The sequence below is a fragment of the Myripristis murdjan genome, chromosome 24 (genome assembly GCF_902150065.1).
Source record: "Myripristis murdjan chromosome 24, fMyrMur1.1, whole genome shotgun sequence".
Taxonomy (NCBI): domain Eukaryota; kingdom Metazoa; phylum Chordata; class Actinopteri; order Holocentriformes; family Holocentridae; genus Myripristis; species Myripristis murdjan.
The window spans coordinates 503,593-521,092 of record NC_044003.1 but is presented as its reverse complement, the minus strand read 5'-3'; the positions used below and the strand labels follow the sequence as shown (position 1 = coordinate 521,092).

The window sequence follows — 17,500 nt, the reverse complement described above, 5'->3', positions numbered from 1 at the left end:
GGTAACTGCAGTAGCTACTGCGGTTCTCTGTGGTACCTGCAGTAGTTACTGTGGTTCTCTGTGGTACCTGCAGTAGTAACTGCGGTAGTCTGTGGTACCTGCAGTAGTAACTGTGGTTCTCTGTGGTACCTGCAGTAGTAACTGTGGTTCTCTGTGGTACCTGCAGTAGTTATTGTGGTTCTCTGTGGTACCTGCAGTAGTAACTGTGGTTCTCTGTGGTACCTGCAGTAGTAACTGCGGTTCTCTGTGGTACCTGCAGTAGTAACTGTGGTTCTCTGTGGTACCTGCAGTAGTTATTGTGGTTCTCTGTGGTACCTGCAGTAGTAACTGTGGTTCTCTGTGGTAAGTGCAGTAGTAACTGCGGTTCTCTGTGGTACCTGCAGTAGTAACTGTGGTTCTCTGTAACTGTGGAGTGCAGTACCGTTGCGCTCCTGCCGTTTGCGTTGGAAGTAGCGCTGAGCTCGCAGTTCCTCGAAGCTGAGCTCTGTGGTGCCGTTCAGCAGTTCATCCTTACAGTACATGCTCTGCTCCTTGGCCCCGCCCTCTTCTCTGACTCCACCCAGTTCACGTGGCTCCACCCCTTCGATAAAGGGTTGCCATGTTGTCTGCTCTTTTTTATTGGCTGACCTGCCGGCGACAGGAGAGACAAGAAGACGTTATCAGTCCATGCATCATGATGTGTTCAAGTCACACAGGAAAAAATGTATGAATGACATGACATTTATTCATTAATTCAAATTTAACTCTTAACTACAGTACATAACAACATACTCCACCATTTTTGATGCTAAGTGGAAGAAAGTGGAGGCACATTTATCTGGGCTATTTATTAAAGACGGTGCATCGAGGTGCCCCTCATAAGTACACAGTGTAAGCGTTCTGTGTCTGTGAAAGATGAGAGGATCCTGCTGCTCCCACTGAAACTGGCTGTTTGTTCATCATGTGGACTTTGAGCAGCAGCTGTGTGTCGAGCTGCTGTGAGCACGCTGTAACTCACCCGGCCGCCGGCGGGTCGGCTGCTGGCAGCGGTCGCGGCGGCTGGCAGCTGATGCGCTGTGGGACGGGCAGGCCGGAGGTGCAGCCGAGCCTCTGAGGAAGCTGGGAACAAACAAAACAAAACAATCCATCAGCACTTCTCCACAGAACCTGCAGAGCCGCTCCCGGCTGAGGAACCCGGCTGAGGAACCCGGCTGAGGAACCCGGCTGGACTGACCTGCAGCTCTGCTGCTTCAGTCCGGTTTTCATCCAAGATCCTGACCGGGACGTTACGGTCATCCCCTCCGGCCCGGGGCAAGTCCAGGTTCAGCCCGAGAGAGAGACCTGATGGGAAGAAGACACAGCTGGTCAAAATTTACACCAACTGAGAGAGAGAAAGACCGTCAATAAAGTGTTTTTATAGATTAAATTATGTTAAAGTACCTGTGCTGTGTGGCTGTGGTTTACTATCCAAAGATGCACAGCTGAGATTTATTTTGAGCCTAAAGGTTAGAGAAGTGGGCTTGTAACTGGAAGATCACTGGTTCGATCCCCAGACAGGCAGGAAAATGTGGGGTGGGTGAATGAACAGCAATCAGCACAGATGCTCAGCGCACTACACCAGGTTAATAAAGGTTTAGAATAAAAAAAAGGGGGACAGCATTTAGCTGAACTGGCGGAGTGACATTTAGCCGCCTTGCCAACACCAGCGTGACACGCAGAACCCGACCCCTACTGACCAGCAGCTGCAGCTCTCCTCCTGCCGCGGGGTCGAAGGTCAACCATGATGCTGCTGTGATGGGGCTCCTCCTCCTCCTCCTCCTGCTGCTGCTGCTGCTGCTGCTGCTGCTGGAGGGACCTGAGGGCCACACGTCACATGACACTGTTAAACTCTCCACATTCAGATTAAATCTGCATCACCAGTGTCATTTATTTAAAAAAAAAATTAAATTAATTCAAATTTAAATGAAAGCAATTCACCTGCAGCCTGTGCTCTATTTTCATGTTACACTTTTTTGTGTGCCCTTACTGAAAACAAGTAAAGCTCTCTCTGTCTCTCTCTCTAAAGTGAATGAACACCTCTGTTACCGTGACAACAAGACAAGCTGAGCATTATAGGCAGGAGGAGAGGAAACTGTATGGCACAACAGCTGGACTGGATTAGATTAGATGAGACTGGATTAGATTAGATTGTACAGGTGGATCTGAAGTGGACACCGTGTATGTACAGTTTTTTTTCTGCATTAATAACAATAAAATAAAATGTATAAAAAAAACCACTTTGATAAGCAGTGTGGTGTGTGGGGTTACCGTGTGCGATGCTGGAAGTCCCGTGGCTGGACGTCCCGTCCTGACATCATCGTCCTGCTGCTGGGACCGAGGTTACTACAGTTCACTAAAACTGAACTAAAAACCAAAACCAGGTGTGAAAAAACACTTCACTTTAACTGTTTTTTTTTTTCTTTTTAAATAGACTTTAGAATCAAATAAACTAACTGAAACAAGCAGCCATAAGATTATAAAAGCACATTAACTCTCTAAAACCCAGTTTGGGCTTTTTATTTAGTTAATTAGTTAAGTATTTCTGACAAATCCTCTGAATGAAATTCTTCTTTTTTCTTTTCATAAATATTACAATATAAAAGGCCTACGATGTTTTTTGTGTAGAATAAAAGAAAATCCTAAAAAAAAAAAATTCTAACCCTAATCCTAAAACATCAATATTTTTTTTACAAGAATTTGTCCTTATGACCAAAAAAATGCATCTTCAGAAGCCAAAGTGGTGGTTTTTAAAAATATGTTTGAAAGAAGCAAAGGGAATTCGGTTCGGGGGCTTAAACCATCTCAAAGGGTTAAAGCAGGAATAAAGAGCCTGGCACTGAGCAAGCCAACATCCACAGCCCAGAGGAAGTCATGCAGCGAGGCGCAAGGTTTATTATAGTTCACTAAGACTAAACTGAAAACTAAAACTTGATGTGGGAAAAAAAAATGGTTTATTGGGGGAAAAAAAGACTTAAAAAATAGCAACTTTTGGCTTTGGATTGGAATAGCTATTCTGACAAACACCCCCCAGATTAGAATAAAAAAAAAAAAAAAAAATCCAACTGACACTGACAGGAAGAACAACTCCACTCCAACTGAACATTTTCTCAACTGAGAGCAGCAAGCCCACTCTGGAGACTGATCTGAGACTGAACAGGAAAACTGAAAATGAAGTAAAAGATCAAACCTAATGAAAAAAAAAAAACCCTATGATAAGTGTGGCTGCTCAGCACAGTAAACACAAAGCGGGCAGCCCGTCCCGTCCGCCAGCCTCCCTTCAGACTGTTCACCTCCCATCTGCGGACACTGGACGCCGAACCATAAATCGGCCTAACTCGATGTGAGCCACCGAGCAGCGGCTCGTCCCGACAGACACCGGCCCTCTGCTGCGGCCGCCGCCCGGCTGACCGCCCGGCTGACCGCCCGGCTGACCGGCCCTCTGCTGCGGCCGCCGCCCGGCTGACCGCCCGGCTGACGGTCACTCAGCGACGGAAACCTCAGTGAAGCAGTGAACGGAGGGGTTTCTGGGTTAAGTGCTGCGTAGCTGACTACTGTTTGACAGCCGCTTTGGAAAGCAGATGCCATTCAAACACAACATTAGAGCCTGTGTGTGTGTGTGTGTGTGTGTGTGTGTGTGTGTGTGTGTGTGTGTGTGTGTGTGTGTGTGTGTGTGTGTGTGTGTGTGTGTGTGTGCTGACAGCCGAACACAGCAACCCGCAGGACGGAGGAACGGAGCCTCGGCAGGACGGAGAGCTACCGCAGCTAGCGTTAGCATAGCAGCTAGCATTAACCGTCTGCTGCGAGCTAGCCAGCCTCGCTAAACAACGACAGCGAACCGCAGCGGCGGGCAGATGATCGATATGCGATACTGAGACCAAATCAATATCTTTGTGATGGAAAACATGCAGTTATCTTACTGTGGAGGCTGGCGGCTCCGTGTGAACCGACACAAACACAAACAGCATTCAAATCAACCGCTTGGGAAGCGCGCTCTTGATTGGACAAAAGGTTCTGACGTCACTAACAGACGTCTAACAGTAAACACACCGCCCCTACTGCCGGGGAGGTGTATTGCAATGACTACTACCACCACTACAACAACTCCTACTACTACTACTACTACTACTACTACCACTACTACTACTACTGCCTCTACTGCTACTACTACTACCTCTACCACTTATACCACTACTACTACAACTATTACTATTACTACTACTGCTAGTATTGCTTTACTGCTACTGCTACTGCCACTGCTACTATTACTACTACTACTACTACTAATTCTACCACTTCTACCACTAGTACTACTATCATTACTACCAACACTACTGCTAGAACTACTACTGCTACTATTACTAATACCACAGCTACTAATACTAGAATAGAATAGAATAGAATAGAATAGAATAGGTTTTATTATCATTATGCATTTCTGTGCAACAAGATGGGAGAGCTACTCCTTTAGAAGTGCAACATGTACAAAACAATACTCAGTACAATACAATACAATCACTTCACACATGGCCTCACTTCACTCATGCATCATTCAGCAGCAGTGGCATTTATAAATATATTGCACATGTGTCTTGCTCAGTTGGTCAGTGGGAGGAAGCGCATCAGTGTCGGTGCATATGACAGTGGAGAGTGGTTATGGCTCCGTGGTAGAGACTGTTTTAAGTCTGTTTGTGTGAGCCTTGATGCACAAGCAGCGCCTGCCAGGGGGCAACAGGTCAAACATGTGAGAACCTGGGTGTGATCTGTCCTTGACGATGTTCTGTGCCCTGCTGAGGTGTTCATGTCCCACCGGGAGGGGAGAGGGCAGCCAACAATTTTCTGTGCTGCTTTGATTACCCTCTGAAGCCTCAGTGCAGGTCCCATACCATGCTGTGATACAGTATTTTATGCTACTTTTACTACTACTACAACTATTACTACTACTACAGCTAGTGCTACAACTACTACTATTACTACCACTACTGATATTACTGCTAGTACTCCTAATACTACTACTAAAACAATAATAACAATAAAAAAGAAAAAGACATGGAGACGTGTGTCTACCCAGATGCCACCAAGCGGCCGGTGTCTGGACTGTTTTAGGAGTCACAGGTTTGAGTCCAGCAGTGACAGGGTGGAGACCAGGACGCGGTGCACAGCAGTGACTTTATTAACCTGAAGCGAGTACAACATCACAACAGCGTGCCTGACATCACAGGTGAGGTAACTGGAGCCTCAGTCCAGGTGAGGAACTAACAGCTAACAAACAGCCAAACTGGGATTGTACAGGACACTCACACAGTTTACAGAGAATGAGAAATTAATTCATCACTCATAAGAAAATGTAGCATGGTTCATTGTCTGAAGGATTCACTTATAATATCAGATTACAGCCACTGGGATTAACAGTTTTCAGAGCTGAGCTATCAGGTAACAGGACAGGAGATTATCTGCAATGCAAACCAGAGCATCCCCCCCCCCCCCCCCCCCCCCCACTTTCAAAATTCCTACAACTTTAATTGTAATCTGTGTAATAACATCACTACTGTAAATGCCTCTACAAGTAATAATTATCCCAACCTATTACTTTTTTTGGTGTTGCCATCAGTTTGGTTTTTACAACAGCATATTGGAGCCATTATAGGGAGAGAGAAAAAATTACACAGCAAGCACCAGCAAAGTCAGCTCCCTGGCGCAAAAAAAAAAAAAAAAGTTTTTTTCTCATAAATTTTGTGAGTTTTACTCTCACAAATTTACAATTTAAATCTCACAAGTTCTGAGTTTTTTTTCTCTCCCAGTAATGACTTCATAACTTACAGATTTTTTTTTAAAATCATAATTCACCACTTCAATCTCAGATAATATAATAATAAAGTTTTTTTTTTCTTGTAAATTTACAACTTAAATCTCGGAAATTAAATGCAGAGCAATATTCTGAGGAAAGAAACAGAATTTCTGAGATTAAATAAATGTAAGAGAAAGAAACTGATATTTTCTGAAATTAAAGTGGTAAAATGTACAAGAAAAAACACACTTATGGCAAAAAAAAAAAACTTGAAAATTCTTAGATTATAAAGACATAATTTTACAAGGAAAAAAACTCAGAAAATAGTTTTTCTTTTACTTTTTTTTTTTTTTTTTTTTTTTTTTTACCAAAGTACCAAGAACCAAGAACCTTGACCAAAAAAATTAAAAGAAAAATGATTTTTCAGATTCTTGTTCTTATAAATTTGGGATTTTTTTTTCTAATAAATTTACCACATAAATCTCAGAGAATATCTGAGTTTTTTTCTTGTAAATTTGAAATTTCAATCTTTCAATAATCAAATTATTTAATTATTTGTTTTTTCAGAATATTACCCCGCCCCACCTCTGCAGCTCCATTTTTTCCCCAACATTTTTTTTTCACATCCTCTTTGGTTATGATGTTGCCACATGGTGAGTTTCATGATCCGTCAAGCTTGTGAGAATATAAGCTTCATTTCCTCGTCTTCCTTCCTGAAAAACATAAAAACACATTTTTATGGACATGTGGTTATTAGCTGACAGCAGCACCCATATGAAACAAGTGATGCCATAGGGATCTACAGCACCAAAGCAATGTTTGGTGTTTATCAACCCACCTGTGATCACCTGCTGGTCTGGGGTCTCCTCACTCGTCCAGGCTCTTCTTGGAGGAGCCATCCCTGGTCTTCGCCCTCAGCTTGTTCACCTGAGACTCGGCGATGTCGGCTCGCTCCTCGGCCTCCTCTAACTCGTGCTGCAGCTTGCGGAACTTGGCCATGTTGGTGTTTGCCGCCTCCTCCGCCTCCTCAGCCGCACGCTTGTAAGACTTGACCTTCAGCTGCAGTTTGTCTACCAGGTCCTGGAGGCGGGCCATGTTCTTGCGGTCCTCCTCCGTCTGATAGGTGAGCTCCTTGATACGTCGTTCATATTTGCGCACCCCCTTGATGGACTCTGCCCCCCTCTTCTGCTCTCCCTCCAGCTCACTCTCCAGCTCCTTGATGCGACCCTCCAGTTTCTGAAGCTGCTTTTTGCCGCCTTTCATGGCTATCTGCTCGGCCTCATCCAGGCGGTGCTGAAGGTCTTTGATGGTCTGCTCCATGTTCTTCTTCATGCGCTCCAGATGGGCGCTGGTGTCCTGCTCTTTCTTCAGCTCCTCCGCCATCATGGCTGCATCTGTGATGGCCTTTTTAGCCTTCTCCTCAGCATTGCGGTTCTCTTGTATGGCTTCCTCCACCTCAGTTTGCAGGTGGAGGAGATCTGACTCATGCTTCTTCTTCTGATTGATGAGGCTGGTATTCTGGGAGTGCAGAAGCTGCATGCGCTCCGTTGCATCAGTTAGCTCCTGCTCAGCCAATTTCCGACCTCGCTCTGTCTGCTCAAGGGCAGCCCTGATCTCCTCCAGCTCTGCCTGGATTAGATTGTTTCGGCGTTCGAGGAGAGCGATGTTCTCTTTCAGGTCATCGTTCCCATGTGATGCATCGTCGAGCTGTAACTGAGTGTCTTTCAGGAATGCCTGGAGGCTCTTGAGCTGTTTCTGGGCATCAGCTGCCTGCCTGTTGGCTTGGCTGAGCTGTATTTCCATCTCATTGAGGTCACCTTCCATCTTCTTCTTGACCCTTAGGGCCTCATTTCGGCTCCTGGTCTCAGATTCTAGAGAGGAATGAAGGGACTCAACCATTCGTTGGTAGTTTCTCTTGGCCTGCTCCATTTCTTCATCTTTCTCAGCCAGCTTTCGCTCCATGTCGGCCTTCACTTGGTTGAACTCCAGCTGCGCTCGAAGGATCTTGCTCTCTTCGTGCTCCAGGGAACCCTCAGCTTCTTCCAGCGCTGACTGGAGCTCTGCCTTTTCTTGCTCCAGCTGCTTCCGAAGCTTCTCCTGTTCATGTGCGCTCTTCCCACCCTCACCAAGTTGGTCAGTGAGGTCAGAGATCTCCTCTTGGAGGTTTTTGTTCTCTCTCTTCATGGTCTCAAGTTGGTCCAAGGACTCCTCATAGGCATTCTTCAGTTTGAAGAGCTCAGTGCTTTGAGATCTTGCCTCCTTCTGAGAGGCCTCCAGTTCACATTGTGACTCCTCATACTTTTGTTTCCACTCTGCCAAGACTTTGTCAAAGGCTCTTTGCTTTTATCCAGAGCTGCAGATGCTGCATTGGATCTCTCAAGGTCTAACATCAGGTCTTCAATTTCATTTTGGAGGCGGTGCTTTGTCTTTTCAAGTGAGGAGCACTTTGCGTTCACAGCTTCAATGGCCTCCTCTGCCTCCTGCAGCCTCTGGACCAGCTTCTTCTTTGCTTCTTCCAGTTCCTCCGTTCTCTGGATTCCATCGGTTTCATATTTCGCCCTCCATGTTGAGACCTCAGTGTTGGCTTTGGACAGTGCTCTCTGCAACTCAGCCTTGGCCTCCTGTTCCTCTTCAAACTGCTCTCTGAGTAGATCACAGTCATGACGGGCAGACTGCACTGCATGGGCGAGGGCGTTCTTAGCCTTGACTTCCTCCTCCAGCTGTCTGCGTAGGTCTTCTAGCTGCTGGGTGTATGAAGTCTTCCCTCTGGTCAGCTGTGATACCAGACACTCCTTCTCCTCCAGCTGACGTCCAAGCTCTCCATTTTCAGTGAGCAGCTTAGCCCTCTGGGTAGTGAAGTCGTTTATTGTCCGCTGAGCCTCCTCATATTTACTCTTGTACTCGTTCATGTTGTCCTCCATTGAGCGGCATATCTTTTCAATGTTGGACTTAGCCTTGACTACACTCTCCATATTAGAGGACAGGTCATCCAGCTCCAGCTTCAACTCGCTCTTCTCCTTCTCCAGTTTCTGCTTGACACGCTGCAGGTTATCGATCTGTTCTCCCAGTTCAGCAACACTGTCAGCATGCTTCTTCCTCAGGGAGGCAGCGGTAGTCTCATGTTGGAGGGTGGATTCCTCCAGCTCCCTGCGCAACTTCTGGAATTCAGCATCTCTCTTCTTACTGAGCTCCACCTGGGCAGATGTGGCTCCACCAGCTTCCTCCAGGCGCTCGCTAATGTCCTCCAGCTCACGAGAGAGATCAGAGCGCTGCTTCTCTACTTTAGCCCTGGCTGCACGCTCAGCGTCCAGCTCTTCCTCAAGCTCCTCAATTCTTGCCTGGTTTTCCTTTAGCTTCTTTTGGAGCTGAACTCCAGTCATCTGCTCATCTTCTATTCTTCCACTCATCTGGCTGATCTCAAAATCTTTCTTTTTGAGTTTCTCCTCTAGCTGCTGTTTGTCGTTTTCCAAGTCCATCAGATTCTCCTGGGTCAGTTTCAGGTCTCCCTCAAGCTTCCTCTTTGAGCGTTCAAGTTCCATCCTGACTTTCTTCTCTTGCTCCAAAGAACCCTCTAAATCATCCACCTGTTGCTCCAGCTTAGCTTTGGCTTTGGTCAGTGTGTTGGCTTTGTCTTCTTCACTTTGGAGGTCATCCAGTGTCTGTTGATGAGCCTCCTGAAGTGCTTTCTTCTCTTTGGTCAGCTTCATGATGTTTTCATCCTGGGAAGCCATCTCCTCAGTGAGATTTTTCACCTTGTTTTCTGTGGCATGTTTCTCCTTTTCAACCTTGGCCAGTGTTAGCTCAAGGTCATCTATATCTTTCTTCAACTCAGAGCACTCATCTTCCAGCTTTCGTTTCTTAGCTGTAAGATCTGCATTCATCTCCTCTTCATCCTCCAGTCTTTCTGTCATCTCTTTCAGCTTGGCTTCCAGTTGAATCTTGCTCTTAATAAGCTGTTCGCAGCGTTCTTCAGCATCTGTTAATGTATCCTGTTCAGACTGAATTTGCAGAGTCAGATCATTCTTCTCTTGGAGAAGAGTCACTATTTTCTCCTCTAGTTCTTTTCGTCTGGCCTCAGACTTCTCCATTGTTTCCTTCAGCTTGTTGAACTCATCCTTCATGTTGGCCATCTCCTTCTCTGACTCAGCGCTCTTCAGCAGGGGCTTGATCTTGAAGAACAGTTTCATCCAGGGCCAGTTCTTGACACCCAAGAAGGAGCGAAGGTTCCACTGGATGACCATTAGGGCATCTCTGCGTTCTACAAGCTTTGCAAACTCTGCTCTCATGAGCAGTGCCCTGGCATTAGCTTGAATCCTGGTGATGATGCGTGAGAGTTGCTCATCTCGCATCTCCTCCAATGTACCCAGCAAGCCTGCTTTGAAGAAGACTTTGGTATGGCCAAACTTGTACTGGGTGTGGTCGATGTCCAGGGATCCCAGCAGTTTCTCGGCACTCTTTTTGCAGTCCATAAACTGGCCCTCAGGAATGGCAGAGGCATTCAGAATTCGGTATCGTTGCTTGAAGTCTCCATACAGCACTCTGTTTGGGAAGCCCTTTCTGCAGATCCTGATGCCTTCCAGCACACCATTACAGCGTAGCTGGTGCATCACAAGGCAGTTGTCCATGATGCCTGGAGTTTTGCTCTCATTTGGAATCAGACAGCGGACAAAGTGGGGGTGGGTGGTCTTTAGGTTGGTCATCAGCTTGTTCAGATTTTCCCTGTGAAGTGCTGACACTGTCTGGAATGAGGAGCCTTTCTTCTTGGCCCCTTTGCCACCTTTATCACCACCGTCAGCCCCTGCATAGCTTGAAAACAGCAGACTGAGGAGTTTCAGGGAGGATTTCTGGTAAAGCCCGACCACCGTTTCATTCAGTGGGTCTTTGTTTTTTACCAGCCAGTTAGTAATGTTGTAGTCAACTGTGCCAGCATAGTGCACCAGGGCAAAATGTGCCTCTGCCTTCCCCTTTGCAGGTCTTGGCTTCTCAAACATTTTGTTCTTGCCCAGATGATTGTCATAGAGCTTGGCCTTGAAGGTCTGGTCACTGGCCTTAGGAAACATGCACTCTTCCTCCAGAATAGACATGATCCCCAGTGGCTTCTCAATGAGGTCAATACAAGCTTGCAAGTCCATCCCAAAGTCAATGAATTCCCAGTCAATGCCTTCCTTCTTGTATTCCTCTTGCTCCAGAACAAACATGTGATGGTTGAAAAACTGTTGCAGTTTCTCATTGGTGAAGTTGATGCACAGCTGCTCGAAGGTGTTGAAATCAAAGATCTCAAATCCAGCAATGTCCAGAACTCCTATAAAGTATTGGCGATGCTGTTTTGTGTCAAGGGACTGGTTGATTCTCACCACCATCCAGTTGAACATCTTTTCATACACTGACTTGGCCAGAGCACCAATGGAATAGTAGACTTGGTCCACACCTTGGCCTTTGGTCACATATTCATTTCCTACCTTGACTCTGGGGTGGCACAGCCCTTTGATGAGGTCGGCAGAGTTCAGCCCCATTAGGTAAGCTGACTTGTCAGCAGCCTCTGTTCCGTCAGGCTCTGCCTGCTCCTCACGCTGCTTCTGCTTAAACTTCATGTTGCCGTAGTGCATGATGGCCCCGGTCAGCTTATAGACGCCCATCTTCTCCTCCTGAGTGAAGCCAAGCACATCGAAGGCACTGTCAGTGGCCATCAGCTCCTCTGAGTCATTGATAGATGCAACCGTCACCTCTCCTTGGGAGATGTAGGAGTAGTCATATGGGTTGTTGGTGATCAACAGCATGTCCAGCAGCTCTGGCTTCTGATTGGACAAGATCTGGAAGAAGATATGGTAGTTCCTCTCAGACTTGAGCTGAAAGGTGACACGTGACTTCTCCAGCAGGTAAGTCTCAATGTCAGCTGATGACAGCTTGCCACTGGTCCCGAAGTGAATCCGGATGAATTTTCCAAAACGGGATGAGTTGTCATTCCTCACAGTTTTGGCATTACCAAAGGCCTCCAGTGCAGGGTTTGCCTGGATGATTTGATCCTCCAGTGTTCCCTTGCTGGTGTCCTTCTTTCCCCCGCCACCAACCGCAGCGATGCTGGCAAAGTACTGGATGACCCTCTTGGTGTTGACAGTCTTCCCGGCCCCGGATTCTCCGGTGATGAGGACAGACTGGTTTTCCCTGTCAGTGAGCATATACTGGTAGGCATTATCTGAGATGGAGAAGATATGAGGAGGGGCTTCGGTTCTCTTCTTCCCCCTGTAGGCTGACACCACCTCTGCATCGTAGACAGGAAGCCACTTGTAGGGGTTCACTGTTACACAGAAGAGCCCGGAGTAGGTGTAGATCATCCACGCTGCATAACGCTCTTTGAGGTTAAACAGCACGGCGGGCTCGTGGAGGAATGTGAACATCGCCATGTCTTCAATTTTATCGAATTTTGGCGGGTTTTGGGGGTGGACGTCGGACTCCTTCACAGTCACTGTTGTTCCATCCTCCTTCTTCACGGTTACTTTCCCTCCGTCCTTGCTTTGGATCTGTCCCTTGACATATTCCACCTTGTCGTCAACAACAAAGCACTCGATTTTGATGTCAAAAGCCCTGGTCTGAGCTTCCAGACGCTCCTTCTCTGACTTCCTCAGGAAAGGAGCAGCCTTCCCAAACTCAGCCATCAGAGCGTCACCCATGGTTGAGGGCCGAGGTGCACAGACAGAGGGAGAATCAGCTGGAGAGAGAGTGCAGATGGTTTTCCTGGTCACTCTGATGTAGAACTGCAGCTCTTCCCTGCAGGCAGCTTTTTATAAAGGCTGCCCAGGGACCAAATTAGGAGATAACTGCTGGATAAAACATGCTAAATTTGTCCCAGGATGTGCAAGCAGCACAAGGGCAGTTTCAGGACCTTTGGCTGTTAGAGTCCATTTTAGGAAAAGCAGCATTTCACTGCTTATCTCCCTTTTTTACCTTCCTGATAAGGATGCCTGACACCTCTGCATTTAGCCACACTGGACTTACTGTCTCTGCTGCAACTTTGCATTATCTGACGTTTACAGGTCATTTTCTCCAGACCACACACACGGAGAAATGTCATGCAGAATTTTTTTTTTTTTTTTTTTAAAGTAAAACTTGAAAAGGAGGTTGATTGCAGTTCATAACAGACGTTCACAGCGCAGTTTGAAGTTTTTTTTTTGTTTTTTTTTTGTTTTTTTTTTAATCTTTCGCCAGCTGCAGGCCATGTTGACACCAACACCTCCTCAGACAGTCGGGACTCATCTTCTCTCAGCCTCTAAATAAAGCACAGCAGCACTTTTATCAGTTTTCCAGCCCTCAGCCTGGACTAAACCCTCCACACAAACTGCGCTTCATTTATTCTTTATTTGTATTTTTTAGAATATTTATTTATTTATGTGCTTATGTATGTTGGGTGGGATGAACAGGTGTTGGTCATTTTTGGGTTTTTTCTTGTTGTATTTTCTTGTATTTTTTTTTTCTTACAGTTTTTCTAGTTAATATGTGGTTATTTCAATGTTGTGTTTTTTTTTTTTTTTTTACCTTTCTTTGCTAATATTCTAGTCTATTTTAAATAGTTTTTCACTTTTATTTTACTAATGTTATTTTGTAAACATCTTGGAATTTGTTAAAACTTTTTTATGAAGCTGTGCTAGTCGTGGTCTTTTTTTTTTTACTTTTTTTTTTTTTTTACTTTTTTTTCCAATTTTGTGGTTATTTTCTTGTAAGTTAATTTATAAGTGAATCTGATTTCTCACATGAGGAAAAAGGGAATAAACAAACTAGTGAAAAAAGGCAGGAACATGAGTGAAAAAAATCAGAAAATACACACACACACACACATATACACACACATATTGAGATGTCAGATGTTGTGTGTCAGAGTTCAGACATCAGGTTTCTTGTGTTTAAATGTTTGTTAAAAGGCAGGAAATCGAGACGAGCTCCAGCTGAACTGGAACCAGAGCAGATCCACTCGACTTCCCTCAGAAACATGAAGGAAAAAAACTATCAACAACTCTGCAAAAAGGAAACCTGCAGATGTGCAAGAAAAGTGAGAAAAGTCACAAGAAAATCACCTGGAAATGAGAGAGAGAGAGAATTATAAGAAAATAATTGTAATATTTCAATAAAAAGGCATAAAAATGTCCAGCAAATGATATATGTAATTATCATAATTATATGTTTAAAATGTTATTATGGGAGATAAATCTGTCTTGGCTGATCCAGGATTGTGTCTGAGTTTAGGGTTAGGGTTCGGGTTTTGTAAAGACGTTGTTGATGTCAAAGTGAACTGACTCGGACCTTAGAGGTCAAAGTTCAGTCATGTCTGTGTTTTAGAGGCCAGGGGTTTTCATCGTGGGGTTCGGGGCCCTCCAGGGGTCCTTGAGGGTCGTCCAGGGGCCCTTCACACTGAAGCTGTAGATTTACAGGAAAACACTTGGTTTCCTCTGAGATTAAAGTCATAATTTTAGGAGACAAAACTTTGAAAAGCAGCTTTTCTTTTGGTCAAGAATCCACACGGCTTCACTTTGCTCAATCTAAAAAATAAATTAATAAAAGAAAAACAGTTTTTCCACATTTTTTGTTCTTGTGAATCTCTGCCTCTCTCTCTCTCTGTGTGTCTCTGTGTCTGTCTCTCTCTGCCTGTCTCTCTCTCTGCCTGCCTGTCTCTCTCTCTGCCTGTGTCTCTCTCTGCCTGCCTGTCTCTCTCTCTGCCTGTCTCTCTGCCTGCCTGCCTGTCTCTCTCTCTGCCTGTGTCTCTCTGCCTGCCTGCCTGTCTCTCTCTCTGCCTGTCTGTCTGTGTCCTGCAGCAGTTTAAAATAGCAGCTGATGGGTTTGTGTCTTATCTCCAGAGGCTGGCTGTTGGCAGGACGGGGTGACAGAGTGAGGAGCTGCAGCCCTCTGGCCTGGAACAGGATCAACTCAACATCAAGTCAACAACACGTTTTGATCAGTAGGTTAAAAGCAAAAGTTCAATTTTTTTAAGTTCACGTTATAAAAGCCAAACATGTAAACAGCCGGCAGAAGAACCCGACCTGAAGAACCTGACCTGTAAGGAGCCTTCCTGCCCGGGACGGGACGAGCAGCAGAGTCTCTAAACTCAGACCACAACAAACAGAAACAGACTTACAGTGAAGAAACATTTCACACCAAACTTTACAGTCTGACAGGCTTATACATTAATCTGATCTCCAAAGTGAGGTTGGCACAGAATCAGCTGAGCTCGGTGTCTGTTCAGGTGCCCCGGCTCCTCAGCCCAGCAGCTCGGCTGAAAAGGTTCCAGAGCTTTGTGTTGAAGAAGCTGCAGTGTTACCTGTGTCCACACCTGGAGGCTTTGTGCTGCAGCAGGATGCAGGCTCCAACAGGGACGTGCAGATTAGATTAGTAAGAGATTAGCCAACTTCATGCTGCTGAATTGCTGAAACGTGTAGCGACACAGCAAGTTTGGTGTTCAGCCCTCGCCTGCCGTCCCAGCCAGCCCTAACCCCAACCTGAACCCTAACCCTAACCTGAACCCTAACCTGAACCCTAACCCCAACCTGAACCCTAACCCCAACCTGAACCCTAACCCCAACCCTAAACTGAACCCTAACCTGAACCTGAACCCTAACCTGAACCTGAACCCCAACCCCAACACCTGCAACACACACTCAGAGCTGCAGCTCTGTCCACACCTGTCCACATGTGTGTCCATTGCATTTGATGTTTGTTTGTTTTTTTTCCCATGGAGACCAGCGGTCGGTCATGTGACCCTCAGCCAACGCGCTCTGCACTGTGTACGGCAGCCTGTTAGGGCCATCACAGGGAGGAGGTGCGTAACATTCTGAGACATAAAACTCAGCATTGTCAAAGTTAATGTCGTAGATTTATGAGAAAAAACTCAGATAATCCCTGAGATTAAAGTGGCAAATTTGTAAGAAAAAAAATTTATGAGAAAAAAGCTTGAAAATTCTAAGATTATAGCGTCACAAATTTACGGGAAAATTATTCTGGAAAATAGTTTTTCTTTGACTTTTTGCTCAGGGAGCCGCACGGCTTCACTCTGAGAGCGGCTCCTGGTTCTTCTTGGTTCCTTGATCAAAAAAAGTGAAAACCAAATTTATGAGAATAAACCGCCTCACACATTCTGAGATTATGAAGTCACAAGTTTGCGAGATAGCGACAGGCCCCGCCCCCTGTGATGTCATCGGGCGGGGACAGGGGAGAACATGAGGAAGGTGCAGGTTTGGGCTGTGGAGCTCTGAGGGAGGGAACACAGACAGCTTCTCCAAGTGACTGGACTTTTATTTTGGCGTTCCAGTGAGAGAAGAAAACACAGACGAGTGCGAGGTCACATGACCAAACAAAACCAAACAAAACAAAACAAAACAAAACAAGACAAAACAAAACAAAACAAAACAAGACAAAACAAAACAAAACAAAACAAAACAAAACAAGACAAAACAAAACAAAACAAAACAAAACAAAACAAAACAAAACAAACGAGTCAAGTGGAAAAACAAAGCAAACATTCATCATTAAATAAAAAAAATCAGGCTGACCTTTCAGAACATTTACACACTAAATGTCATTCTGATGGGTTTTGTTTGTTTGTTTGTTTGTTTGTTTGTTTGTCTGTTTGTTGACAGGAGAGCACTGCATCTGCTTGACCTCTGAAACAGGAAAAAATTAAAGGAACATGCCAACATTTCTGGGTCAAATGTTGCTCAGCGCTCCGTCAAAGTGAAAAGCCAAACGCCAGGCTAACCACTCCCATAGACTTCAAGTCTTTATGCTAAGCTAACAGGAAATGCTACCCATAGGACCTGACTCACTGGACGTCCAGAGGTGGACATGGTGTCCAACATCTGGTCTCAGTCTGGGGAAGACGGGGAAAGAAAAGGGGTATTCCGGCCAAAACATCAGACTATTCCTTTAAATGTGAATAAGAGCTTTGTTTTTGTGTGACTGTTAGTCAGCTGACTTGAGGTCAAAGGTCACAGACGCAGACAGACAGTCCATGTGAAGCGGGTTGTTCTGAGGCGAGGATCAAACAGCTGCTCGCTTCGGTTTCTGGCGAGTTCAGATAAAACCCGTCGAGTTAACAGTGTCCCCGCCGTGCCGCCATGTTGCCTCCCGCCACCGAGCAGCGGCGAGCTCAGGACGGCTGCAGCGCCACCCGGTGGACGCAGCTGGACCTGACGCCTTCAGCTGAGGGGCTGGAGTCGTGTTCCTGCATGGATTTCACTCTGTGGTGTTTAACAGGCTGAGCAGCCGGTCACATGACGGGTCCGCCGGGCCTCGCCGCCGTCCCACCTTGCGGTCGCCGTCCTCACCACGTGACAAACAAGTTTGGCCGATGGTGTCTGACATCCTGACGGACACACGACACTTTCCCATGAAGCTTTTGTTCTCGTCCCCGTGGAGAAGAGGCGTGGCTTGTGGCAGGACGACGCGCTGCTGAGCTCCTCCTCCAGGCCACACCCACCGCAGTCTGATTGGTGCGAAGCCCACAGAGTCTCTGCCCGTGTCATCAACCAGCTGCTCTGTTAGCGTTCACGCCACCAACACTGCGCCCGGGTTTGGGACGGGTTTGGGCCGGCTCCGGGTCGCAGGGGCCGGCGGTCCGTCGGGCCGGCGGTCTCGGGTCAGCAGCGTGACATCCTCTTGCGGTACTGCTCCACCAGCGGCACCAGGCACTGCGGCGGGCCGGCCTGCAGCAGGAAG

At 46.3% G+C, this 17,500-nt stretch overlaps 2 protein-coding genes and 1 pseudogene across 3 annotated transcripts in view; all 3 read right to left on the bottom strand.

The window, feature by feature from the left end:
* Positions 1-4,017, bottom strand: part of LOC115355821 (mitotic checkpoint serine/threonine-protein kinase BUB1 beta-like) — a 10,799-nt gene extending 6,782 nt beyond the window's left edge. For both annotated transcript variants that reach the window (XM_030046719.1, XM_030046720.1), the window contains exons 1-6: positions 3,936-4,017; positions 2,287-2,382; positions 1,716-1,834; positions 1,214-1,320; positions 998-1,098; positions 422-627 (exon numbers count right to left, since the gene is read on the bottom strand). In XM_030046719.1, the coding sequence (XP_029902579.1) occupies positions 422-627; positions 998-1,098; positions 1,214-1,320; positions 1,716-1,834; positions 2,287-2,336 (583 nt within the window). In that variant the 5' untranslated portion in view covers positions 2,337-2,382; positions 3,936-4,017. The remainder of the gene's footprint in view (positions 1-421; positions 628-997; positions 1,099-1,213; positions 1,321-1,715; positions 1,835-2,286; positions 2,383-3,935) is intronic.
* Positions 4,018-6,670: 2,653 nt separating this feature from the next.
* On the bottom strand, positions 6,671-12,471 carry LOC115355813 (myosin-6 pseudogene; annotated as a pseudogene).
* Positions 12,472-17,353: 4,882 nt separating this feature from the next.
* LOC115355818 (serine/threonine-protein kinase PAK 6-like) overlaps positions 17,354-17,500 on the bottom strand; it is an 18,629-nt gene continuing 18,482 nt past the window's right edge. Inside the window, exon 9 of the mRNA XM_030046714.1 lies at positions 17,354-17,500. This exon is cut by the window's right edge and continues 89 nt beyond it. Coding sequence (XP_029902574.1) covers positions 17,422-17,500 — 79 coding nt within the window. The 3' untranslated portion in view covers positions 17,354-17,421.